Consider the following 27,672-nt stretch of genomic DNA (forward strand, 5'->3'; position numbering starts at 1 on the left):
GATAACCATGTTTTGGATAGGCATGGATACAATATGAACCCGCTATACACTACTGTACATAACACTGCATTTGCAATGTAATATGTATCAGAACAAGTACAAGTAAGTTAGTAAGCCAATTGGCTCCACTATTTTGACGGGTTTTTTAAATTAAATATATTTTTTTTTATTACAAGTTCTTCATTAGTGACAACTCAAAGCTGTCCATGCTAACAGTAAACAATTTATTTGGACTGTTGGGAACTGTGAACCATTATGAAGAGGCACAAACCATCTGTGAAATCTATAAACTTTCATGGCATGGCATAAGTGCAGATAGGAATAATGAACACATAAACAAAAACTAACAGAACAGATATAACAGAACAAGACCTTAACTAAGAAATAATCTAGACAAATAAACAGTAAGCAAAAATGTTTATATTAAGGTCCCCATATACATGAAAACAGTGAAGATTTCAAACTGGCCAGAGCTTTGTGCCACTAGAGGGAACCCTGACCCAACCAAAAAAAAAAAAAAAACTTTCTGGTTCATCCAGTGCTCACACCATGATATAGGACCTAAAAGCTTAGGGGAAGCGTAGCATGGGCACTGTTGTGGGACTGGGCATAAGCCCTGGGCCAGAGCTGGGCATAAGCACAGGGTGCATAAATGGTAGGTCTTGGAAGAGAGCATGGCAAATATTTTTTAAAGCCTGGTGGCAGTGTCAGCAGCATGACATCAGAAATGACATGGGGCAGGTTGTGTCCATGACATTCTTAAGGCCTGGCAGGGATGACTTAGAACTTCCTTGATAACTGAGGACACTACTTAGCTAGGCTGATATGGTCCTAAACAAGGGTCATGTGGTGCAAAGCATACTATATCTTAAGCAGGAGTTACATCAGACAGAGACTTCCATGATCCTGTAGCCCCAGCATCAGTGCAGCTCAGGAAATGTCCAGCAGTATGACAAGCTGCGCTGCTTGCTGCTGAATTGCCAGTAGCTGTCTCCATTGCTTTTATGCTGGAGCCATTTGTAGGCAAGCAGTTATGGGCTTTGTCCTCACCCTGTGAGCTGTCGCACTTTGAACCATTGATGCTAATTTTGCACTGCTAAGAGCCCAAACAGACATGCTGCATGGTTCCATCTTTGCTGCCAGTCTCATTTTTAATTTTGCATTCCTTTCTTCCGCATGCTCCACATCATTGCTGGCTTTCCCGCTAATTGCAAGGCAACTGCTTGCACAATTCATAACAGAAGTCAAAGGGCGAGGACAGTATGAACAGACAGAGCTTAAATAAGATGAGTGAGGGAAAAATATCTGGAAATATGCTCCCCTGTCAATGTGGGCAGCAGGAATAAATCATATTAATGGTGTTAAGGGAAAGATCCTCTTTTTTATGACGAAGTATTTTTAATGGAAGAATGTCAAAAAAAAAAAAAATATATATATATATATATATGCCATGCCAGAACAGGTACTAAATTTCCCCACCCACAGCTTAATACTGCCTACAGAAACTATGTGACAAACTTTATTTCCCAATTCATCTTAGCAGCTACCTTGACTACTAATGGTCCTGCAAGCTATCATGCACACTTCTAAACCACACAGTGTGGCATTTAGTATCCAGTATACCTGACTCTGTGTTGGCTTTCTAGACTTTCAATTCAGATATGCCCCATTGATTCCACTTGCAGATGTCTTGACCTCATGCCTGTCAGTTTCCGGATTCTGTTTATCGGTAATTGTTTTGATACCTTTGCTCTTCACATTTGCTGTAATAAAAAGTTAACCTGCCCTTGCACTCTGAAATTTTCCTTAAAAGTTCAAGTTTAAATTCTGACAATGCCACAGCCCCCTTGTCAGAAAGCAGAAAAGGCTACAAGTTCAAGAAAACAATGCTCAGGTAACCAAATGAAAATCAACAGTCATAAAGCAAGTTTTTGTCAGGTAATCATGCATCACATTGTCATAGTTAAACCAGGATTAAAAAACGATAACATGATCAAAACCAGACAGCATGCACACAATGCAAAAGTTTAGAACTACAGTAGGTACCCAACTGGAATGATTATTACCGTTGCGCTCACTGCCACGTAAAAATGACAGCGGCCAAAATAAATCAGTTGCATTTCAAAGTCATTCGTAAAATGGCCGCCAGGTGGCGCAAAGTGACATTTTCACTCATCGCAGTTTTAAAATACAATTTAGTCATAAAAATGTTGTATCGAAGAAATACAATAGTGATGGTAATTTCCACATGAGTACTTTACACAACAAACATGAAAAATCTGAACCAGAGCTATTGATATGTACTGTACAATAATAGAGTAAAAAAAAAAAAACGTTGGTTAAATGTTGTTTAGATCAAGTTCACTAGCTGACAATTTTATTTGTACAAAGTATAAACTGTTATATAGAGTATCTCTGTATCTGTTTATTGTTATTTAAAGGTCCTACACATTATATTTTTCATTAAATTTTAATATGATCTTTAGGGTCCTAATGAAAAGTTTGTATTATACGTTAATTAAAAATTCAAAAGGATTGTGTAAAAAAAAACACTACTTTTACCTGGTAAAAACTAGCTCTGTTCTCAGCAACCTGTTTCAGTACATGCTAATTTAAATGCTCATGACCTCTGCTGAGACCCCCCCCCCCCCCCCCCCCGTTCTGTGGGGCGTGACACGTAGGGTATAGCGACGGAAGTGTAGTCCAGTGCGGGCAATGCTTTGGACTGGATTACCCACAAAGCATTGCCACAACGCAGTGCTTTGTGGGTAATGCAGTCCAAACTGGAAAACTATGGATTATAGAGCCCGAGCCTGTTTTCTTCAGTCGTTTTTGGTTTGATTTAAGTACGGAACCTACGCGGAAGTTTGTAATATCGCCTGACAACGCAGAAATTAAAAGAATGGACATGCATCGACCCGTTTGTCTTTCTCATCACTGCATGGGCATGAATTAACGGGCTGTTACGCTGCCGCGAGCAACAACAACATAAAGCGGAGCAACTTACCGAGAGAGATACGGACGCGATGTGTTTACTGATGTGTTTACATGACTTCTTAATCTTCGACAGACATCGTTATAAACCATCTAACGTAACAAAGGTAAGCATAATATAGTTTTCCGACTACGTACACAGTTTGCAACTAGACAATCACCTCAATGCATTGTTTATTATAAACGGGCGATTAGGGATTATATAGAGACGGATGTACACAGAGAAGAAGCCATAACCATGTTCTATGAGAGTATAAGTTAACCTACACTCCGCATTCATCGTGATTATTAGAAAAGGCGATCTGCAAAGAGTCATAGTAAAATAAATCACACTCACCGAGCCTGGTAAAGATAAAGCAGGAACACGAAGTGTTAGTACAGATCCATTTTTAGGAGCAGCTTCCTAGTAAAACCTGCTTTATATTGACCCGCGTTTATAAAGCAGTCTGGTGAAAAATGATTATCGCAAACATGAACGCATTTAGGTAAATCAGCGGGGACGTTAGCTTTAAAAACTAAATTCAGCCACTGCGTCCTCAGTGGCTCAGATACCTAACCCTAGGTAGGTACCCTAGGTCACTAACCCTAGGTAGTGAATGACGACTGCTGTGTTCGCTATTACACCCAACAACTGTACACAACACTCGCTTAGGCGTCATTTTGCTCCAGCGGCGAAAAAACAATGGCCGACAGCGTCTTCTCACTCGGGGCGGATCTTTGCTAAAACACCAGTGTCAATCAACTTATGTAGGAACGCCCTCTTGTGGTGTGGCGTCACAAGGCAAGGCTTTTGCGATTGGCCTGATTTCAGAAGGGGGATGTTACTGTAATAAACGAAAAGAAAACCACTGGGCGGCTCTTTATCATCGTAGAGTGGTTGTGTACGCACTCTCCTAACACACAGTTTAGTCCAAACAGCTTAAAATAGTGCATGTAGTGCTGTATGACCCCTTTAAGTTCTGGGTTATTTCAGGTACTTTAAACACATTGTTGGGTTTCCCGTAAAAACTCGCCCGAGTCCGTGCTTCATGGTGCCGCCCGTGCACTTAGGGTCGAACGTAGTCTAATCAGCACTCAACCGCACGCAAAAAGTTTTCCAGAGCGCGGAGGAATTTTGTTGTGCTAAATAAAATTTATGCCGTATAATCAGGGCCGCTTATTCCTATTTATCCTGGGTTGTTGTTCTTTTAGTGTTACTGTGTGTGCTTTACAATGCCAGACAACATTCAAATACAAATTATTTACCTCCCTAGGTGTGAATCAGATGTTCTCACCTATACTGTACATTGAGAGGAACTGTAATGCACCTCTCCACACTTTAAGAACCTCTTGAATCTGAGGCTCTTCTGAAGAATTTCAGTGATTAAGGCCTCTTTTTAAATTTGTGTAAATTTAATCTTCTGGATTCTAGATTCTAAAGATGACACAATTACCGTTTTTTATTCCTTAAGTAAAAACAGGTATGGGGCTATCTTGGTTTATTAATTCTCATGCCTGGTTTAGGTTTAGTATTCAGTATTTAGTATTATAATCTAAATAAAAAATGCTTTTCTAAATGTGGGCTATTGTTATTTACTTACAATATTTGTTACTTTAATTTAAATGGGGTATGGGCTCAATGATGTTGATCATCGTGATCCTCCTATGTAGTCTAATCAGCGCTTAACCGCACGCATAAAGTTTTGTAAATTCGTTTAATGTTTAACTTGTATTTCATAAGGTTTTTCCAGCAGTGGTACAGCGCAATGGGGGTTATTATTTACTATTAAAGAAAATTATGATGATCTGTCACTTTTTAGGTTATTTACCATCATTTAAAGTAATTTACAGACCTGTCTACTTGTTGGCAAGTATGCATACTACCTAACTATTGTCTAAGTTTGTCTTTGATCTTACATGCAAGACACATGAGCCATTACATTAATAGGCTATACCACTAATGGTATGTAGTGAGGGGTGCAGCTGCATCATTATGGGAGTTTTACCAAGACTCAGGGAACACATTCAGGGAGTCTTACCGATTTCTGATTATTTCCCTGGAGGAAATGCTTTCATTAACAATAACCAACTTGTTAATGAACGTTCCATGGTTAGTTTGTTGTTAAGCTAAATTTTCTTATCTGCTATTGCTGCATTGCAAAAATGTCAGTCCAAATTGGTTAGTATAGTAATAAAGTCCATAGCTTTTTTTTTTTTTTAAATATTCCAATGTGAGAAATAAGATTAGAAGTTGCAAATTCCTACTTAAGACACTACAAATGCTGCAGATGCTAGTGCATGAGAAAGTAAACTCAAACATAAAGAAAATGTTGGAGGCAAAACATTAGTGACTCTTTTAACATTGCAAAATTAATTTAAGATTTTTTTTTTTCTGTCTAAAAAAATAACAATGGTGATCCAGCTAAGGGTTTTAAAACATGTATAATCTGACTAAAAGGTAATAAAATTTAATGGAACTATGTATGATTTAAAGCAGTGGACAGGCTTCCAATGCACGAGGATCATATTTTGATTTAAGAAAAAAATAGAAGGATCCTGTTTAAATTGCATCATTTGCCATCAGGGGTTAACATGATTCATTACAATTGGCTATGATAGACTATAAATTTAGTACCTTGCTATTAGTAGTTGTGGTGGTACCTAGATCTCGTTATTTATTTTTCAAATTTAGTACTTGTTTGTGCTCTACATGGACAATATCAATGAATTGGGGATTTTGGAGGAACCCTCACTTTGTTTCAGTTTCCTTAATACCTCATGTTTGAAGACTGATTATCCACTTCAAGTCCGGGTTCTGCTATACATCCTATTTAGCACTTCGTCTCTTATCACTGTGTTTGGAAATCTCCTTGTGATCATAACTGTTGTACATTTCAGACAATTACACACTCCAACTAATTACCTGGTTCTCTCTCTAGCTGTCGCTGATCTGCTTGTAGGAGGAGTAGTGATGCCTCCTAGCATGGTACGCTCCGTGGAAACTTGCTGGTATTTAGGGAGCATCTTTTGTAAAATACACAGCAGTTTGGATGTTACTGTGTGCACTGCCTCTATTTTAAACTTGTGTATTATTTCTTTAGACAGATATTATGCTGTGTGTCATCCATTTCTATATCACAGAAAAATGACTCCCAACACTGTTAGATTCATGATTGTTATATGTTGGGGCATATCTGCAGCACTCGGGTTTGGTATGATATTTCTGGAACTTAATATTTGTGGAAGTGAAGAATTTTATTATAATACCTTCCTTTGTGAAGGTGCATGTATGGTTTTTCAAACTAAAGCGGCAGCTGTAGTGTTTCCTCTTCTATGCTTTTACATCCCTGCAGTAATCATGCTGTGTGTGTATGTGAAAATATTTTGCACTGCACGAAGACAAGCTCGTGCAATTCAATCCACAAATGCAAAGATGAGCACAACTGTGGAAAAAGTTGGCATGAGCAAATCAGAAAAAAAGGCCACAAAAACATTAGCCATAATCGTGGGAGTTTTTCTGATGTCATGGGTGCCATTTTTTATTTGTGACGGCTTAGATCCATTCACAGGCTATTCAATTCCTCAGATTGTGTTTGATTTATTCCTCTGGGTTGGATATTTCAACTCAACCTGTAATCCAATAGTGTATGCATTTTTCTATAACTGGTTTAGACAAGCTTTTAGAGTCATTCTTTCTGGAGGAATATTTCAAGCAAATTCATCACACACCAGATTGTTTTGATTGTTGTTGTTTTTTTCTCTCATTGAAATTCAATGTTATTTCATTTTTATTAACACTTTAACTAAATAAAAACGTTCTAAACAAGGTTTGATACATGGAAAAGGGGATAGCATCAGCTTTCCCATGTCTGTCGGTTCTAATTCTTTCTCCTGTCTGTGCCATTGTGCTTTAAGTATAAAACCTGATCATGGAACTGGATCCTCCTTTTGAAAGCTAGCAACCAATAATTTTGTTCTTGCCATTGTAAAATCTGAACAAATAATGGAAGGGCCTGTTTCCTTCATTTCTTATCATGACCCGATTTTAGACTAGTAATATTTAACACTTTACCATAATGCTAATAAAGTCAATATATTTATTAAATAGCAATGTGAAAACTGTGGAGGTTAATTCTTCATGCCAAGATGTACAGTAATTATATCAGTGTGAATTTGTTAAATATTAATTTTATAAAATGTGGTTCTCAATTGTTAAAAAAAAATGTATGTGTCACATTTTTTTTAATAAGTACTGAGTAATAACAAACCATCATAGATGAGCTTATATATAACCAAAGCTAGCTCATGACTAATATTTACATACATTTCTTTGCCACAGCAATTTATTTATCACTAGTTTCTTTTGTTTCCATATTTTGCTTGTATACTGTTTTTTTCTAAATTTTGGAAATGAAAAAAAAAAGGTTTCTCATTCACCCAGCTGTTCCAGTTACAATCACATTTCCTCTAATTCCTTGAAACCCCATTCACATATGAAGAATTTAAAGGATTGATGTTTTTTATGCCACTCATAAAAGATTAAATTATTTTTTAAACTATAATACATAAACTCTCATAGGAAACTTCTAATTATAGAAACAAACAGTTACATACATGAATACATTTGCTTATATGTTATTTATTCCCTGCTTGTTGAGTACTGGAGAACATCTTGCAATCCCTTCTAAACTTGACTATAGTACATATGGGACCATAATCAAACACTAAATGATTAACTTCTAAACTACTCAATTATTTTCTTACTGGTGGAATGCACCTAAATCTTTTAAATAATCAATAATCAGCTGGGGTTAAAAAAATGTCCTGTAAGCTGTTCAAATATACAGTAGGTCAATAATGAATCTCCTCTTCATCTCCAAGATCGTAGAAATACACAACAGTTATGCTCATGCTTATACAGGAATAATGTACATGAACTGTATCAGTCAGGATTTAGGTCTAATTATAGCTCAAAGGCAGTGCTGGTTAAAGTGATAAATGACCTACAACTGGCTCCTGATCATGGTTGTTTTAACCTTAGTACAGCTTTTAGTACACCATTTAGTACACAACTTATCATACCTTGATAAATAAGAAAAGGTTTTTGAATTCATTTGTCACTGATCATTATCAGTAAATAGAGACATTTCTATGCAGACTGCAGTAAATTTTGGTGTTCCTGTTCAGGCCTATGGCTTTTTGCTAAAAGTGCTTCTCTTGGCAAGATTTTCATAAACATGGAATTAATTTCCACTGTGATTCAAATGCACAGCTGTATTTTTCTTTAAAACCAGGTGAGAGACATTAAGAACTGGGTTTTTATTTGTTATACAATACCATCTTACAATACCAGTCAAAAAAAATTGACCTTTAATTCTTTTTTTTTATATATAAAAAATTTTTGGCCAACAATATTGTTTTCAACATTGTACATTAATACTGACATTAAAATCGTGACACAACAATAATAGAATTATGTACAGTGGTCAACAAAAAAGGTCACCTCGGATGGTTTTACTCTACTTTTACTGTACTGTATGAAGGAGTTCACAGATGTGTTTAATACTTGTTGGCAGCTCTTTCCTCACTCTTTGGTCCAGTCTCATCCTAAAACATCTCAACTGAATTCAGATCAGGTGACTGTGGAGGCCAGGTCATCTGATGCAACACTACATCACTTTCATTCTTTGAGAAATAACTCTTACACAACCTTGAATTGGGGTCATTGTCCTACTGAAAAACAAATGATGGTAACACAAATGATGGCATGTTGTTGCAAAATGCGATGGTAGCCATGCTGGTTATGTGTGCTCCAATTTTGACTAAATCACCAACAGTATTAACAACGGAGCACACCCACAAATTGGAACCACACAATCAGGAACAGTCTGTTCACCCTCTCTATGTCTAACAAAGACACATAGGTTAGAACCAAAAATCTCCCATTTGTCCAGTTTTCTACTGTCCAGTGTCCATTCTATGTGTTTCTTGGCCCAAGCAAGTCTCCTTTGCATGTTATTCCTCTAAAGTAATTTATTTTGCTGCAGTCTGACCATGAAGGGCCTACTAACACCATTTTCTCTAAACAGTAGATGTATTTGCTACTTGAACTCCAAGAAAAATGTATATGGGCTCTAATCTAAGGTGCAGTAAATCATTTCTGAACCTGGTCTTTCTAATAAACTCATCCACTACAGCAAAAGTAACTCTTGAGCTTCCTTCCTTTCTTAGGATGGAGCCAGTTTCATCATAGTGTTTGATGGTTTTGGCAACTGCACTCAGGGATACCTTGAAAGTAAAATTTTTTTGACTGACAAGCCTGGACTGTCTTTTCTCTTTACCTACCTAAGTGCGAAGAATGCCTAAGAATGCAATGAGTGTGCCAAGCTGTTATAAAAACTTGATGTAGCTACTTAGGTAACATTCTTTTTTTTATGACATGGATGCAGTTTTGTTCTTTCATAGTTTGGATGTTTTCAGTATTAATGTAAAATGTTGAAAAATAAACATAAAGAAAACAAATGAAAGATGCGTCCAAATGTTTGACTGGTAGTGTAATTCTCACCTGATGGAAACACTTGCACTAGGACCAAATAACTCTAGAAGTAAGCTTAAGAAAGTTAAGAGCTTAAATTAAGTTAAGAAAGTACTAATATAGCCATATTTTATCTTAGACGAATTGCAGTAATAAGAAATGTAATGTCACAATGCAATGCAGAAAACTAGTTCATGTTTTTGATGCTTCTAGGCTAGATGAATGCATTGTTATTGTCTGGATCTTCCACTCAGTGCACAAACAATCTCCAGGTAGTCCAAAGTGCTTATTCATTTTGCATAGATATCAAAATACTATTGAGTGGTCTTGTAACACCTTAGCTAAGTAAACTGCTGGAATTCTATGGTCTTCCATGACTATTTTAATCAAGTGCTGGTTATTTGTTTGTGAAGACGACAACAGAGCAGAGCTGAGTTGCTGGGTTGTTATCATGGCTACATGTTATCATGGATATCGTGGGGTTGTTTTCACCTGTTTGTAATTAACACAGTATTAATGGCTTCATTGTCAAATTTAATAAAAAAAAACATCAATGTTCTTGATTCAATATCACACTAGATGTCCAATAAGACCTTTATTAAAATTAATAGGATTGCATTTACATTAAAATGATCTCAGTTTTATAGAATATCTAAAATTCCAGATAAATATAAATAGGTTGATAATTGTGCCTACATTTACTTTTGGCTTTTTTATACTAGAATTACATACGCATGAACAGTTTGCTCAGCAGGACCTTTGCTGTTTTTCTAAACCAGCTATAAAAAAATGCATAAATTAAAGGACTAAACATTGCATTTAAGTATGCAACCCACATGAGAGATTCATACAAAAGGGTGTTAATTGAATGGCCTATTATTGGGTCAATAATATTGCACAAAAAAAATGGTGTCCAGCAAAAAAGGAAAGTTCCAACAACTATAGCAAGGGTTTTGGTAGTTTTGAGACCTTTAGCTGACAGTGATGCAGAAATCGTTGGGCCTTTATTGTAGGTATGAGTCACTTTTGAATGTCTTTGTGCTAAAAAAAATATCCTGCCATAGGCAGTGATTATGATACATACAGGGATAAAGTAGAAAATAATAGAGTATTCTACCCCAATTTCTCTGGCATGCAAAGAAAAACATCCTCCCACACAGAATTTGTGATATTCATCCCGGATTTTGACTTCAGGATCTGAAATGACGATGGCAAAGCCAAACACTAACCCAAGACCCCAGCTGAAACTGATCATGGCCACACCGGTCGTTTGAGTCATCAGGTTTCGGTAGTGCAGAGGATAAAAGATGGCTATGTAGCGATCAACAGAGATAAATGTAAGATGCCACATAGAGGCGTTACACAGGACAACATCAACTGTGGTGTGAATTTCACAGAAAGTCTGACCAAAGTACCAGCAGGTTTCAATGGAGCGCACCATGCTGTGTGGCATCACAAATCCTCCTATCAAAAACCCAGCCACAGACAGAGAAAGAATCAGATGATTGGTTGCTGCCAGAAGGGGATTCTGGGAAAACAACAGGACAAAGGTCACTAACATGTTACCGCTTACAGTAAGGATGACAATAGTGGTGAAGAGGAAGTATAAAGAAAGACGAAAGGGGAGCGGGTACACTGTCCGAGCACAGGAGTTGTTCAAAGTATCATAACACAGGGTTGCTGACTCGCTCGATCCTGATAGGCCTATGTTCATCTTTAGTGAAGTGGTTCAATTGATGGAAGCCTAAAAATACAAAAAGTATGGAATCGATTAGGAAGTTACTCACACTTTGCAGTCTTGTTAAAGAAAAAGCTTGTGTCTTGTTTCTGTGACATCAACAGAAACAGGAAAAAAAGATAAAATATCACAGAGGCTGTTATTAAAACATTAACTTTTACATTACTCAAAATGTCATTGGCCATGAACAGGTTTTTTTTTTTTCCATTAACTTTTGTTGTGAATGAAAGCATTGATTTTTATATGCTAAATATATTTTAAATGTTTTAATCTGATCATTTAATAAAATATAATTTTTTGTTATTTATGTTGGCTATACTTGCCTGTTTTAATTATTATTATTATTATTTATTTGTTTGTTTGTTTGTTTGTTTGTTTGTTTATTTTTATCTGAGCATGTGATTCTTCAGTGCGATGCCACTGTTCACAATTTACTTTTGACGTAGGCTGGAGTTACAGTATGTATAACATATGTTATATTTGTATAATAGACAAAAGTCTTTGTCTGGTTCTGGTTCAGTGATTCTACATAAATATCACTGAATGTTTTACATGCTAAAGACACAAGCACAATATGATGATGTTACATTCAGGACAATATTTAAAACACAACCAATACAAACTTTTCATTACAGAAATAATTTCTAAATAATTTTAGAAAATCCAAATTTGTGACACTATAAGACAAGCATTTCTTTTTCAGCAGTGAAACATTATATCATCATTTTTATTATCACAAATTTAGTTTTGTTTAACGAGTCACAACCTGTAAAACTCTACATTTTTGCTTTTGTAGCCTAATGATACAATTTTCTCATGCACAACAGTGACAACTTCAAAATGATCAAACATCCTTTGACATATAAAGTAGGATTTTTTTTGACATTTCTTTGGACTATAGAAATGGATTTTAAAAACAGAACATCCACAATTTTTAAAATATAAAAATCATTTTTTAAATCCTTCAGCTGTTTACAGTTCTGTGTTGTATACAAACATTAACTTGTTTTATGTAGGAATGTTTGCTTTGCTATAATTTTGCACTCATTTGTACAGACAGACAGACAGATAGATAGATGAAAATAACAAATTCCAAAAAGAACATAAACACACAACACAAAAATATATAAAATTTCAGTTGCATGTTACTTATATGATTATTTTTTATTTACCTTTCAGTGACTGAATGACTGTTAGTGGCTGAGCCCTGATCAACCACAAACAACTGGTATATTTATATAGGAAGTAAGAGAGGAAAGAGAAAGGACGCACTGATGATTATAAACCAATCAAGCATATTATTTTCCCCTCATGTGGCTGAAATTGGACTTGGTAGGCTTGTGTCAATTAACCTTGCATTATGTAATTGCGCATAGTTAATATTTTACCAATGATTCAATGCAGATGAGTTATAAGCATGGACTTCAGGCCTCATTTACATAGATTTTCAAAATATATATATATTAATAATATTTTTTTATACTTATGTATGCTAATACTTACAGTGGTGTGAAAAACTATTCGCCCCCTTCCTGATTTCTTATTCTTTTGCATGTTTGTCACACAAAATGTTTCTGATCATCAAACACATTTAACTATTAGTCAAAGATAACACAAGTAAACACAAAATGCAGTTTTTAAATGATGGTTTTTATTATTTAGGGAGAAAAAAAATCCAAACCTACATGGCCCTGTGTGAAAAAGTAATTGCCCCTGAACCTAATAACTGGTTGGGCCACCCTTAGCAGCAATAACTGCAATCAAGCGTTTGCGATAACTTGCAACGAGTCTTTTACAGCGCTCTGGAGGAATTTTGGCCCACTCATCTTTGCAGAATTGTTGTAATTCAGCTTTATTTGAGGGTTTTCTAGCATGAACCGCCTTTTTAAGGTCATGCCACAACATCTCAATAGGATTCAGGTCAGGACTTTGACTAGGCCACTCCAAAGTCTCCATTTTGTTTTTCTTCAGCCATTCAGAGGTGGATTTGCTGGTGTGTTTTGGGTCATTGTCCTGCTGCAGCACCCAAGATCGCTTCAGCTTGAGTTGACGAACAGATGGCCGGACATTCTCCTTCAGGATTTTTTGGTAGACAGTAGAATTCATGGTTCCATCTATCACAGCAAGCCTTCCAGGTCCTGAAGCAGCAAAACAACCCCAGACCATCACACTACCACCACCATATTTTACTGTTGGTATGATGTTCTTTTTCTGAAATGCTGTGTTACTTTTACGCCAGATGTAACGGGACACGCACCTGGCCTTTGTCTCGTCGGTCCACAAGGTATTTTCCCAAAAGTCTTGGCAATCATTGAGATGTTTTTTAGCAAAATTGAGACGAGTCTTAATGTTCTTTTTGCTTAAAAGTGGTTGGTGCCTTGGAAATCATGTTTTTGCCATTTGTGGATAATGGCTCTCACTGTGGTTCGCTGGAGTCCCAAAGCTTTAGAAATGGCTTTATAACCTTTACCAGACTGATAGATCTCAATTACTTTTGTTCTCATTTGTTCCTGAATTTCTTTGGATCTTGGCATGATGTCTAGCTTTTGAGGTGCTTTTGGTCTACTTCTCTGTGTCAGGTAGCTCCTATTTAAGTGATTTCTTGATTGAAACAGGTGTGGCAGTAATCAGGCCTGGGGTGACTACAGAAATTGAACTCAGGTGTGATAAACCACAGTTAAGTTATTTTTTAACAAGGGGGCAATCACTTTTTCACACAGGGCCATGTAGATTTGGATTTTTTTTCTCCCTAAATAATAAAAACCATCATTTAAAAACTACATTTTGTGTTTACTTGTGTTATCTTTGACTAATAGTTAAATGTGTTTGATGATCAGAAACATTTTGTGTGACAAACATGCAAAAGAATAAGAAATCAGGAAGGGGGCAAATAGTTTTTCACACCACTGTATGTATGAATGCACTGTACCAAATAATTGGGAAAGAGAATAAAAATACAGTACATATTTAAAGTTCTTGTTTTATTTTTCTTTCTTTAATACCCTTAAATCTAAGTACAAACCTTTAGATTGAAATGTGTCTAGATTTCTTTAAAAAATCCACAAAAAAAAACAAGAACATCACAAAGAAGAATAACCAGAAAATACATGATCATAAATCACTCCGTCACTCATTCCCTATTTATAACATTTCTTTTATTTTTTTACTGAAGGCATCAAAACATTTTTTCTCTTAAGCAGTACAATTTATCTTTATGAATTATGTTATTTACAAAAAAATGTAATAAGTTTTAAGCTTTTAAATTAAGCTCCCAGTCAGGTTATCTGCTGACTGTAATATATGTGCCTATAACTGGAGACACTTAAAAATTATTTTGGTTTCCATATGCTTTTCATGTACAGTATAAAGGTCCACGTGAGGGAACTACAAACAATTGCACAAGACCACATCCACTGGAACAAATGCCAAAAGGATCAAAAGTAATCAAATACAACAGGTAGCAACCAAGGGCCTAAATGATCTCCACCAGAAATAGAGGAATAAAATGAGATAAGACCTTTGTTCCATCAGCATGTTTACTTTTCTTGCTCTAAGTCTTCACAAGATTTATTAAAAAGAACTGCTTCATAAGATAAAAAGCGATGTTAAATCATTTTTTGAAGTCTCAAAATATATATGCACATATGTAACTCCTACAATCGCATAGTTAATAGGATTGGTCATGTGGAGGGTGATCTGTTTAATACAGGCCTTTGTATCTATCTGTGCCTTTTCAAGTGTCAATATTAAACATCTGTTTCCCATTGTGTGTACGTGCGTGTGTGTGTGTGTGTGTTTGCGTAGGTCATGGGAGATATGTACGTGGGTACGTATCTAGGTTTCACCGAGATATTTGCTCTGTTTGGAAGATTTCAACTAAACTAAAAAAAAAAGACAAGGTATTAAAGGACCATTGATTTTTTTTTTGGACCTGCAGAACATCATGTGAATGCTGGACTCCGCAAAGGACCGTTTTCTCACAATAAAATGACCAACGCCCATGGGAGAGGACATTCCAGGCTCTCAAGTTTTTCCAGGCTCTAAAAGGATTATACATGTCCTCTATGTTTGTTCCCAGGAGACATTTATACATTTGCTTACAGTAAAAAAAAAAAAAAAGACAAAAAAAGGAAGTGGTACTGTCCTCTGCTCTTTTGCTTGTAGACCGTTGGTAAAAGGAAGTGTTGTTGTACTTTGAACTTTATGACATGAAGTATATAAATGATTTTTATTCATTTTTTTTTACAGAAGGAAGCAGAATGTGCTCGCTGGATCTTTAAGGTAAATATTTGAACACTGTATATGCACATCTGTCCTAGACAATAACATGTTTTTTCCCAGTCAATTTCTCTTTCTCTGCCACGGTTTGAAGCACAATGGACTACAAAACTTTTTTTGAACCTCATAAGAGTACATCGCATCAGCATAATATCACTTCGTGAATGTAAGTCTCTGTTTTATAACCTTTTTTTCTTGCTTTTGACCATAACGAGAGAGTTTTGAAAATGATACTTTGTCTTTGATCTCCCACAGGAAGGAGCATAATGGACAATCTAAACCTGCCTGACTTCAATCCTAATGCGCTTGTGTGCTATGAATCCCTCAATCAATCTTGCTGGAGGATTTCACGCCCTGTGAACATCCAGATCTCCATGTTTTTCGGCATGGCAATTACCATCCTGATGACGTTGATGGGAAATCTATTAGTTATCATCTCTATAGCATACTTCAAGCAGCTCCACACACCAACCAACCATTTAATTCTGTCTCTGGCCATGTGTGACTTCTTGTTGGGTATTTTCGTAATGCCGTTAAGTTCTGTGCGATCAGTGTATGGTTGCTGGTACCTCTCGGACTTTATGTGTAAGGTACACACAGGAATGGACATCATGTTAAGCACAGCATCGATTTTTCACCTCATGTGTGTGTCAGCAGAGAGGTTTTGCGCTGTGTGCAGCCCGTTAACATATCGTTCACGCTTTCGTTCTGCCACTGTGCTGATTCTGGTCTCAGCGAGCTGGGTTATTTCGGCAGCATTTGCTTACGCCTTGGTGTTTGGAGAACTAAACCACAAAGGAAGTGAAGATTTTTATGATTCTCACGTGCGCTGTGTTGGGGGCTGCCATGTATTCTTTAGCCATGGCTCAGCTGTGGTCACCTCTATGATTTCGTTTTTCATCCCGGGTTTAATTATGTTTGCCATCTATTCCAGGATATATATAGTTGCTAGAAGCCAAGCAAGATCCATCAACATTTTGGCCAATCATCTAAAGATGCACAATCCCAAACCTGGAGTATTTAGATACCGGACAAGGAAAGGTACATTGACTCTTGCCATCGTGGTTGGCGTTTTCCTGATCTGTTGGACTCCATTTTTCCTCTGCAATCTCATTGACCCGTTTGTTGATTACACGATCTCACCAGTGCTAATTGATGCTCTCGTCTGGTTTGGGTATTTAAACTCTGCACTAAATCCTTTCATTTATGCTTTTTTGTACCCTTGGTTTAGAAAGGCTGTAAGGATCATTGTCAGTGGAAAAGTTTTTCACAGGAATAGTTGCAGATTTCAGCTGTACTCATAATTAAATCATAAAAACATGTCGTCTGCGTGTACCATCTACTGTATTTGGTCTTTTTGTCTTAAAGCATTTTATGCCTGACAATGACAAAACTTATTTCATTCTTCATTAACTTGCTGGAAAGGAATTAATAAAGTCTGTAAAAGAGATGCATACAGAGTGTGACATCCGTATTGTCAAGAAGCCTTTGACCAGCTCCAGATTGGGAATACATACTGTATCTGATGGAGCCTCTGCTTTTTCAACTAAAGTATGGTGAATTCAGTTGCTTTTGTAAATATATTCTACAAATCCAGAGTCCCACCTGGTTTGAGAAACAAATAAACAAAACAAAATAATAATAAAAAAATGGACCTGTATGAAACAAAACAAACTGTAATTAGACTTTTTTAACTGAAATATGTTGCTAGGATAGTTATCTTCTGTCTTTGTATTATTATTATTATTATTATTATTTTGTTAGCTTCTCATGTCATGTATAATTTTATTGAATTTTGATCTGTCCATGTGCTGTACAGCAGTATAAATAAAAGTACATGGCTTCAGTTGTTAAACAAAGAAATAATGCAACATTCTATATGTTTTCTCAGTATAAAATCTCATTAGGACAAGTTTTTATTGGACAGAAAACCAAGCTTACCTGCTGATAGCTAACAAGCCCAGGCCTTCGGCCAATTAGCTACATTAGTAGGTAGCTACCCCCAGAACTATTAGAATTATTTACCTGATATTTTGTGTGTACAACTCTCAATGCTTTACTTTACAGCCCTTATTCAATCACCAAACTGTTGTGTTTGCTATATACTAGGCCTTCCTACAGCACCTAAAAAAAATATCTATGTAATTACATTTTTGTGTATTATTGCATTAAGACTGACATGATGCTGACACCTGGTGGTAATAATAAGTAATTGCACTAAGTTGTTCAGTTTTCCTCTGGTGGTAAACAAGGAAGAGGAATGATTCTATTGGGTAAAAGATAAGTGTAGTTAAATCCCATATCTCACTGCTATTTTACTTGTTTTATTTTTTTTTTAAACTGCTTTACAAAGTGTGGTATTACTTTAAGACTGACATGATGCTGTCACCTGGTGGGGATAATAAGTAATTGCACTTTGTAGTTTCATTCTCCATTAGTGGTGCATAAGGAAGAGGAATGAAAGTAAATAATGAAATTATTTTATTAAATAAATAATAAGTGCAGTTAGCTTCCTTCTCAATGCATGATATTTCTTAGGCTAGTATAACACATAAGTTGTAAAACTCATTAACTTCGATGTATTTATGTAAGTGTATTGAATGTCGTATCAGTTCATGCAGAACAGTTCATATCTCATGCACATGGAATGAATTTCACTTAACTTTATTATTATTTATTTGGCCTTCCTAGTTAATTAAATATTTGGTATGGTGGTGGGGTGGTGGTATATCCTACAGGCATATATTATGCTGCATTTTGGCTATTATTACTTTAAGTATGGTTAATGTGACACCTGGTGGTAATAATAAGTAATAGCACTTGTTTGTTACATCTCAATCTGGTGGTAGGAAGAGGAAGAGGAATTAAAACATTTCAATGTAATTATTAAAATACATAAATAATAAATGCACTTTGATGCCATATCCCATTGCATAATGTTTCAGCTCTTAATCCAGTCTAATGTATGTAAGAATTACAATTAAGTCTTACATTCATTACTTACATACAATATAACTAATTCATATTGTAACTACTGCTCTAATAATTCTTCAAAAAATGTTGCTAAGGGAGCTATAATAAATATAGTGTCTTTTAAAATAGTATATCCTTATATTATAAATCTACAAAAAGCCAAATATATAATAATTGTACGCATATCTAGATATGTATATTGGCTTAATTTTATTTTATAGTTTTGCTCTATTGCCAGATATATTTCAGTCATAAATATTAATGTATATATAGAGAAAATAAAGTTACAAATATTTTCACTTAATAAAAAATGAGTTTGACAGTGAGTTGTTAAATCGGCTATTTTAACTCTGTAACAATAACTTATGCACAAACTAAACAACTAACTAACAAATAGTAGTCATTTTTTAATATTTAAATTCACTGGGTCTGTTAGTTTTACATTTCTCTTATTAATGTCATGTCCTCACTTTTACTGTGAATCAAAATACTTGGTTTCTAAAATAAACTACTCAAAGCTATACAAATCTTATCTGACAACATTGTGCATTGTGTGTTAATGCTAGCGTTCCCTGCTTGCTATGTAAATGTAACAGTGGGACCTGACAATCATCAAACAAAATAAAGAATATATAATGTATTAATATTTTACACATTGAATATCATGAGGTATGATTAAACTGTTTATTGATACATATTAATAACACTTGCTTTGAAAACACTGTGCCAGATAAACATTTATATTTTAGTAAGTGCAGTTAAAGTCCATACATCACTCCATGACATTTCAGCTCTTAGTCCAGTTTAATATATTTAATTCTTCTTAAGTTCTATTTATATTTTAATTGCTGCTTTAATAATTTTGCAAAAATGGGAAGTTATATTAAACAGCATGTTTAGTAATATCCGTATATTTTAAAACTACAAGCAATGTAGCAATCAAGCTCAGATTAACGATGGGCCTTCTGACAATCTGTAACATTACTACCAAGATTTAAAAAATAATAATAATAAATTATGTACAGGCATGTGTGCATAAAATTTCATCATCATTCTCAATTTCACTTGAATGCCTCCCTTTTTAAACTCAATTAAATATGTTATATGATATAATGTTAAATTATTTTAGTACTTTATTGTTTAAATTATTATTTTGTTTTACTGCTTTAACTTATAATAAAACCTAAAAAAACATTAATTCACCATAAAAAAATCCCATGTATGCTTTCATGCTAATTTGTACATCTATTAATTAATGTGCTAAATAATAGCATGTCTTTTAAATTAAATTATGTTTTAGGTTAAGAAGGAAGTATTATGATAAATAATAGTTGTGAAAAAAATGGGTAGTTTCAAAGCCCTCTGGTGGTCAAGTAAAAAATAGGGATAAAAAAAAAAAAATAAAAAAAAACTTTATGGTCTAATTAAACAAATGATAGGTGTCTAAAGATTTGATTTTTTTTTTCAAATGGCAATTCTGCAAAATTACAATTATGGTAAATAAAAATTGGACCTTATATCTGTGTTTACAACTACAGATTGTATAAATATTTTTTGTCTATTTTATGTGAACTGCCTAGATAATAGAAATAATAATAATAATAATAATAATAATAATAATAATGATAATCTGGCAGCATGAGGGAGGGCACACAATGATACCTTCATGACAGTGGCAAAAAATCACTTTGATCACCAAATATTGATTAATGTCAAGTATCTTTTCTCCACTGATAAAGGGTACAATGTCAAGCTCAAAAACTAAAATGCAAATTGAGCACATTGTAGGCCAGCTGATCTTGAAATTTAATATAAAAATTAAATACAAATTTAGGGCCATAACATCAGCATTCGATAGGTAGTTATATAATTTAACTTAACACCTTTTGATATTGGTGTTTTGACAAAACAACAAACCTTGGGGCTACAGCTACACATACTTTTACCTAGAAGCATATCTGTACAAAAATATTACACAATTATTTATTATTGAAAAAAAATATGTTATGTTTTATTGCAGCAGGATTATACACCACATCCAGTTCCTAAAAGATTGCATACTATATTGAAAATGTTTGTAGACACCTACTGTACAGGGGTTGGACAATGAAACTGAAACACTGGCCAATTTAGTGTTGGAGGTTTCATGGCTAAATTTATCCGGCCTGGAGGTCAATCTTCATTGATTTCACATTCCACCAGTAAGAGCAGACTGTGAAGGTTTAATTAGCAGAGTAATAGGACGGTGTTGCTTAAAATATACTACGCACACAACATTATGGGTAACATACAGTATCAGAGTTCAAAAGAGGACAAATTGTTGGTGTGCATCCAGCTGGCACATCTGTGACCAAGACAGCAAGTCTTTGTGATTCATCAAGAGCCACAGTATCCATGGTAATGTCAGCATACCACCAAGAAGGACGAACCAAAAAAACATAAAACCACAGTTGCCCAACTCACTGCAGAATTAAATGTTCACCTCAATTCTCCTGTTTCCACCACAGCGTCAATGTACATGGGCGAGCTGCTAAAGCCAAAACTTTGGTCACTCGTGCCAATGCCAAACGTTGGTTTCAATGGTGCCCGCAGTGGGAATCTTGGGCTGAGGACGTGTAAACATTCAATTTCAATTCAATTCAATTTTATTTGTATAGCGCTTTTAGCAATTTTCATTGCCGCAAAGCAGCTTTACATAGTCAAAAGAATTATTTAGGTTTGTATGAAATGTGAATTTGTATGAATCAAAATGGTCAGTTTGTCCCTGGTGAGCAAGCCGAGGGCGACAGTGGCAAGGAAAAACTCCCTGAGATGGTAAGAGGAAGAAACCTTGAGAGGAACCAGACTCAACAGGGAACCCATCCTCATTTGGGTGAAACAAAAAGCAGTAAATGATCTGCATTTATACAGTGTGTAGGGTGGGAGGCAGTTCAGCTATAATAGCTGATGTTAATTGATGTTAATATGGAGTCCAGGTAGTTATTGAAGACCCAGGTAGACTTGTAAGAAGTTCCAGTCATGAACTATCGAACTGTCAAGTCCCCAGAGAAACAGTTGCCAACACCAGTCAAGGCCAGAACCATATTCTAGGTGGAGAGAATCATTCCCAGACACCAGACGCATCCCAGAGAGACACACGGGGCATCCATGTGACGAGATCTTCAGCCAGAAGCGGGGCACCAGGATGGGTCAGACAGGTCCGGAGGGCAGAGGGAGTCTGGATCACTGGCAGCTCAGGAACGACATGTGTAGCTCGACAGAGAGAGAGAGAAAGAGTGAAAGGGGGGGACAGGAGGAGAGAGGAAAAAGAAAGAGGGGGGGAAAGAGAAGAAGAGGAGAGATGGCAGTTAGGTATGGTCACAGTCACACAATGTATAATGTGAATGTATATTAACTGTAGCGTGCAAGCAGAGACTCCGGCAGGACTAACTATGACAGCATAACTAAAAGGGAGGAGCCAGAAGGAAACACAAACATGAGGGCTTCCTGACATGTAAAGCAAACAATCACCTCACCGTCAGCAAACCTGAGTGATCAATGAGAGTGAGGAAGACAGCATCCAAACATACCAGTTTACCATAATACTCTACGTCCATGAGTCCCCCAGATCTGCTCCTTTACCTATGGCAAATCTATTTATAAAAATGCTCGGCTAAATAAATAGGTTTTTAGCCTGGACTTAAACACTGAGACTGTGTCTGAGTCCCGAACACTATTTGGAAGACTATTCCATAACTTTGGGGCTTTGTAAGAAAAAGCTCTGCCCCCAGCTGTATTTTTCATAATACGCGGTACTGACAAGCAGCCTGCATCCTTTGATCGAAGTAGGCGTGGCGGATCGTAAGACACTAGCAGTTCGCTCAGGTACTGCGGCGCGAGACCATTTAATGCTTTATATGTCAAGAGTAGTATTTTAAAATCAATGCGAAATTTCACAGGGAGCCAATGGAGTGAAGATAAGATAGGGGTGATGTGCTCATATCTTCTGGTTCTGGTGAGGACTCTCGCTGCTGCATTTTGGACTAGCTGAAGCTTATTTATGCATCTAGCTGAACAACCAGACAGTAAGGCATTACAATAGTCCAACCTAGAGGTGATAAAAGCATGAACTAGTTTTTCTGCGTCGTTTAGCGACAATAAATTTCTTATTCTGGCAATATTTCTGAGGTGAAAGAATGCTATCCTGGTAATATTATCTACATGTGCTTCAAATGAAAGGCTGGAATCAATAATCACACCAAGGTCTTTCACTGTTGCATTTGATGGAACAGAAAGGCCATCTAAAGTTACGGTATGATCTAAAATTTTACTCCTAGCTGTATGCGGTCCTATGACTAGAACTTCTGTCTTATCCGGATTTAGCAGAAGGAAGTTAGTTAGCATCCAATTTCTTATGTCCTGCACACATTGCTCAATTTTAGTAAGCTGTTTTTTCTCATCAGGTTTTGCTGAGACATATAACTGTGTATCATCAGCATAACAATGAAAACTAATACCATGCTTACGGATTATGTTGCCCAGAGGAAGCATGTAAAGGGAAAAAAGCAGTGGACCTAAAACTGAACCCTGCGGAACGCCAAACTCCACTAGAGAACATGCAGAATAATCACCATTTAAGTCTACATACTGATAACGATGGGTCAGATAGGATCTGAGCCAGGAGAGGGCTGTACCCTTAATTCCCACTACATTTTCTAATCTGTGAAGAAGAATAGCGTGATCAACAGTGTCAAAAGCTGCACTGAGGTCAAGTAATACAAGCATAGTTACACAACCCTGATCAGAGGCCAATAGAATGTCATTTACTACTTTAACGAGCGCCGTCTCTGTACTGTGATGAGGCCTAAATCCTGACTGATACAGTTCATGTATGCCATTCCTATGTATATATGAGCATAGCTGCTCCGCTACTATCTTTTCCAGGATCTTAGAGATAAAGGGGAGGTTTGATATTGGTCTGTAACTGGACAGCTGACAGGGGTCGAGGTCAGGTTTCTTAATTATTGGTTTGATAACTGCTAATTTAAAAGATTTTGGAACATATCCAATGCTGAGTGAAGAATTAATTATTCTCAACAGGGGTTCTATTATTGCTGGTACTATCTGTTTAAGAAAATGTGTCGGTACAGGATCTAATATACAGGTTGATGAATTTGAAGAAGAGATGAGTGAAATTAGTTCATTCTCTTCAAGGGGAGTAAAGTATTCTAGGTTCTGGTCTGACATGGCTAGATTAACATCTGCATCAATTACATTGTTCGGTTTCAAAACCTCAATTTTATGCCTAATATTTACAATTTTATTATTAAAAAAGTTCATGAAGTCCTCACTATTGCATATAAACATGTGTTGTCCTCTGATGAGGCCACCTTCACTGTCTTTCCCACATCCGGGAGAGTTACGGTGTAGAGAAGCCTCAAAGAAGCAAACCACCCAGACTGTTGCATGCCCAGAGTGAAGCATGGTGGTGGATCAGTGATGGTTTGGGCTGCAATATCTGGCATTTCCTAGGCCCAATACTTGTGCTAGATGAGCGCGTCACTGCCAAGGACTACTTACCATTCTGGAGGTCCATGTTCACGCAATGTTTCAAACATTGTATCCTGAAGGCTGTGCCGTGTATGAGGATGATAATGCACCAATACACACAGCAAGACTGGTGACAGAGTGGTTTAATGACCATGAAAGTGAAGTTGATCTCCCATGGCCTGCACAGTCACCAGATCTAAATATTATTGAGCCACTTTGGGGTGATTTGGAGGAGCGGGACAGGAAACATTTTCCTCCACCAGCATCACATATTGACCTGGCCAATATCCTGCAAGAAGAATGGCTCAAAAACCTTCTGGGCACTGTGCAGAACTTTTATCTGTCATTTCTAAGAGGAATTGATGCTGTATTGGCTGCAAAGGGAGGCCCTTCACCATACTGAACATTCCAATCTAGTTTTGGTGTTAACCTTAAATATGCTGGGAAGGATTTTCTCCAGATTTTGGATTATGTCTGCAAAGATTTAAGCTACAGTATAAAAACATACTGTAAGTGGGGTCAGGATGGTGTTGGGTGTGGAGGCCTGGGGTGCAGTCAGTTTTTCAGTTCATGGTAAAAGTGATCAGTGGAATTTAGGTCAGCACCCGGTGCAGGACACTCAAGTTTTTTTCTTAATATACCATGTCTTCATGAGGTGCATTTTAAGGACAGGGGCATTATTCATGAGAAAAACAAAATTGTGATGCTTTGTATTCTAGAGCATACAAGGACAACCAATGCAGCACTTCCAGTTTGGGAAAGGCCCATATATTGGTGTGATTGTCAGGTGTTCACAAACATTTTTGCCAACAGCCATTAGTATAAACACATACTGATTCTCATAGCATGTATTCTAGGTTACTAACTGCTTTAAAACTAAATTCCTAATGTGCTCATTATAGGATATTTCTCACAAAAGGCAGACAAAGATATAAACAATGCATCTTTCACAGCTACAGCATCCATGCATGTAGTCAAATATATGGTAGTCTATAAATGCAAAATATAACAAAAATGCAGTAGCAACTTTAATAAGGCAACAGCAATAGAAGCATATGTGCATATACCCTTTGGTGGCACAAATTTCGTAGCAATCAAACAGGGCATGGTAAGAAATCCGATTTATATAAACTGATAGCCAAATGATGTAAGTAAGGTGATATCACATGCTTTTCAGAAACAATGAGGTGACCTTTAAGCAAACTGGTTGTGATCTTTGCTATACACAGTTCATGACTTATTTTTATCTGGTGAATGATATCTCAGCAGTTCATCTAATATACTGGCCCGGGTTGTGGTCAGCATTACCACTGCCCATAGACAAGCTAATTAATTAATTTATTAATTAATTAATGGGTCATGGCACACGCCCCAGGGGCCTTAGAGATAGGTGCTGAATGTTGGCATTTCTCTTGACCCATAGGTGCACAACCTTAATTCTTTTCTATCGCTGTGTCTGTATATCATCCTGTCCGAGTCAAAGTCTGTATATACTGTATATCTAGACATACAATGATGCCGGACCTTTATAATGGAAATAATGTTATCCAAAAACAGACACGATGGACATTTAGCTTCCTGACATTTCTTGCTTGTATCTGGACACCAAAATACAATGCTTCCACATTAAATGAGATCATTATTATAGCCTCTCTCAGCGAGCAGCAATCTTATACAAGCACACCGGTCAGTCAAAGGGAATCTGTTCCTGGTGGTTGGGATGCATCAGTTAAAAAATTATACATGACCTGTTGTGTCTCTCGTTTTTTTTTTTTTTTTTTTTGCTTTGTGAACTTACACACCACCATACAAGTAAAATTTGGCCTTTGCTTTGTTTATGTAACACACTATGGGTATAACTTTATTTGTAATATAGAAATGTTTACGCATTACATCAGAAATGCATAACTAGTTATTAATGTTCTTACTAATGGGTACAATGGCAAATCTCGCATAACCTTGAGCGAGACCTCTTGACCCTCTCTGCTTGATAATGGTGTATCTTAGTCTCTTAGCTCAGCTGACTCCTTAGAATTTAAGAGGGCATTTTATTTACTGTACCATACAGTACTTTTAAATTTGACGATCAGGCCTGTATTCTTTCTCAACATCTCATTTTAGATTTAGTCCACTTTGCTATCATTATATCACCTCTAATCTGCTAGAAAGGCTTTTCACTTGATTTTGAAGTGTGGCTGCTGGAAGTTTTGTTCATTTACAGTAGCTACAATAGCATTAGTAAGATCAATGTGCTCAGTGGGGTTGACTTTAGTCAGGGCTCTTTGCAGGATACTTAAGATCTTCCACTCCAAACTTAGCTAACCATGTCTTCATGGAGCTGACTTTGTACATGGATGCTTGGGCCTTTTAGTTCCTAAGAAAGGAAATTGTAATTCTTTAAATACAGTAGTGCAATAGTGCATTGGTATACAAAACATACCAAAATGGAAGTGCAGTTCAGCTGACCACTCAGTGAACAGAGTGAATGATGCTTGTTATACACAGTTCAGGCTGTATGTTACTGTGATTGTTGATTTGGCAGCTGAGATGGTAGACAATCATGGTGTTATCGTCTGTCTACCCATAAGTGAAGCCTAGCCCACTGGGTTGTTCAGGGTTTGAGTGTTATAAACCTCTGCCAATGGACAGGACCATTGCCTATATTGAATTGTACAATTCAGCCCAATGCCTATACCTTACCTGGACACCACAAACCCATGTTTATTTAGATAAAAAGGATCATTATAGCCTCTTCAAGTGGTCAGTCAAACTTAGTTCCTCATAACATACTGGTATGCATTATTGTATGAGGTCTCTGAAAAGTGGACACACTTTACCAGACATTTGGATAAAGGATAAACAGGGTGATGCAATATTGTACTGTACATACACTAATTAGTCTGTGTCTTTGGATGACCTGTATTTGAAAAGAGTGTGAAGTCATTAAGTTGTTGTGTCTTTAACACTTTTGATAAGACAGATACCTGTGAGGGAGTCTACATCATTAAAAGTGAGAAGTGATAACTGGTCTCTTAGGAATCAACACAGATGACAAACATTACCTCATTGTGTGTCTTGTTATGGTGCGATGCAGGCAAACCAGATATTTGAGTTAGAATGGGTTTTAAAAATACTGCAGCAGATGTCAAAAACTAATCAAAGGTCTAAGTAAGGTCCTCAAATCATATGTGGTCATGATAAGTATAAGCATTTAGGATATACTAGACTGTTGCCCAATACAGAATTTTTGTTTGTGACTTTAACAGCATAAATCGAGTCAAGGCGTGAAATAAGTTCAAAACCTTATGTGTTTATTTTATAATATGAATAAAATAATAAATCCTGATAAAACATTATGGTGTTAAAGCAATTCTATAGGAAATGAATCATTAGGGGAATATGAAGGTTAAACAGGATGATGTAATCAGTCTGAGGATTTAGATGACCAGAATTAGATGAGAGTGTGAACTCATTAAGGTGTTTTGTCTTTAACACCTTTGATTAGCCTTAGACCTTTGAGAGAGTCTTCATTGTTAGGCCTAAATGTGAGAAATGATAACTGGTCTCTCAGGTGTTATCTCAGATGACAAACATTAGCCCAACAAACATGACTTCATTGTTATGTCTTGCTATGATGCAATACAGG

General features: G+C 36.4%; 3 protein-coding genes across 3 annotated transcripts; 2 read left to right on the forward strand and 1 right to left on the reverse strand.

Moving 5' to 3' along the window:
* The first annotated feature begins 5,683 nt into the window (after nt 1-5,683).
* On the forward strand, nt 5,684-6,715 carry LOC128512943 (trace amine-associated receptor 1-like). Its single transcript, XM_053486487.1, has one exon. The coding sequence runs from the start codon at nt 5,684-5,686 to the stop codon at nt 6,713-6,715; it is 1,032 nt and encodes a 343-aa protein (XP_053342462.1).
* A 3,517-nt stretch (nt 6,716-10,232) lies between these two features.
* On the reverse strand, nt 10,233-11,222 carry LOC128517967 (trace amine-associated receptor 1-like). The gene has a single exon (XM_053491067.1). It carries the CDS (start codon nt 11,220-11,222, stop codon nt 10,233-10,235), a length of 990 nt encoding a protein of 329 aa, XP_053347042.1.
* Nucleotides 11,223-15,502: 4,280 nt separating this feature from the next.
* On the forward strand, nt 15,503-17,233 carry taar1b (trace amine associated receptor 1b). The gene is made up of 2 exons (XM_053487430.1): nt 15,503-15,690; nt 15,780-17,233. The coding sequence occupies exon 2, from the start codon at nt 15,791-15,793 to the stop codon at nt 16,826-16,828; it is 1,038 nt and encodes a 345-aa protein (XP_053343405.1). The 5' UTR covers nt 15,503-15,690; nt 15,780-15,790; the 3' UTR covers nt 16,829-17,233.
* The last annotated feature ends 10,439 nt before the right edge of the window (nt 17,234-27,672 follow it).

Source organism: Clarias gariepinus, chromosome 2 (assembly GCF_024256425.1).
Source record: "Clarias gariepinus isolate MV-2021 ecotype Netherlands chromosome 2, CGAR_prim_01v2, whole genome shotgun sequence".
NCBI classification, from domain to species: Eukaryota; Metazoa; Chordata; class Actinopteri; order Siluriformes; family Clariidae; genus Clarias; species Clarias gariepinus.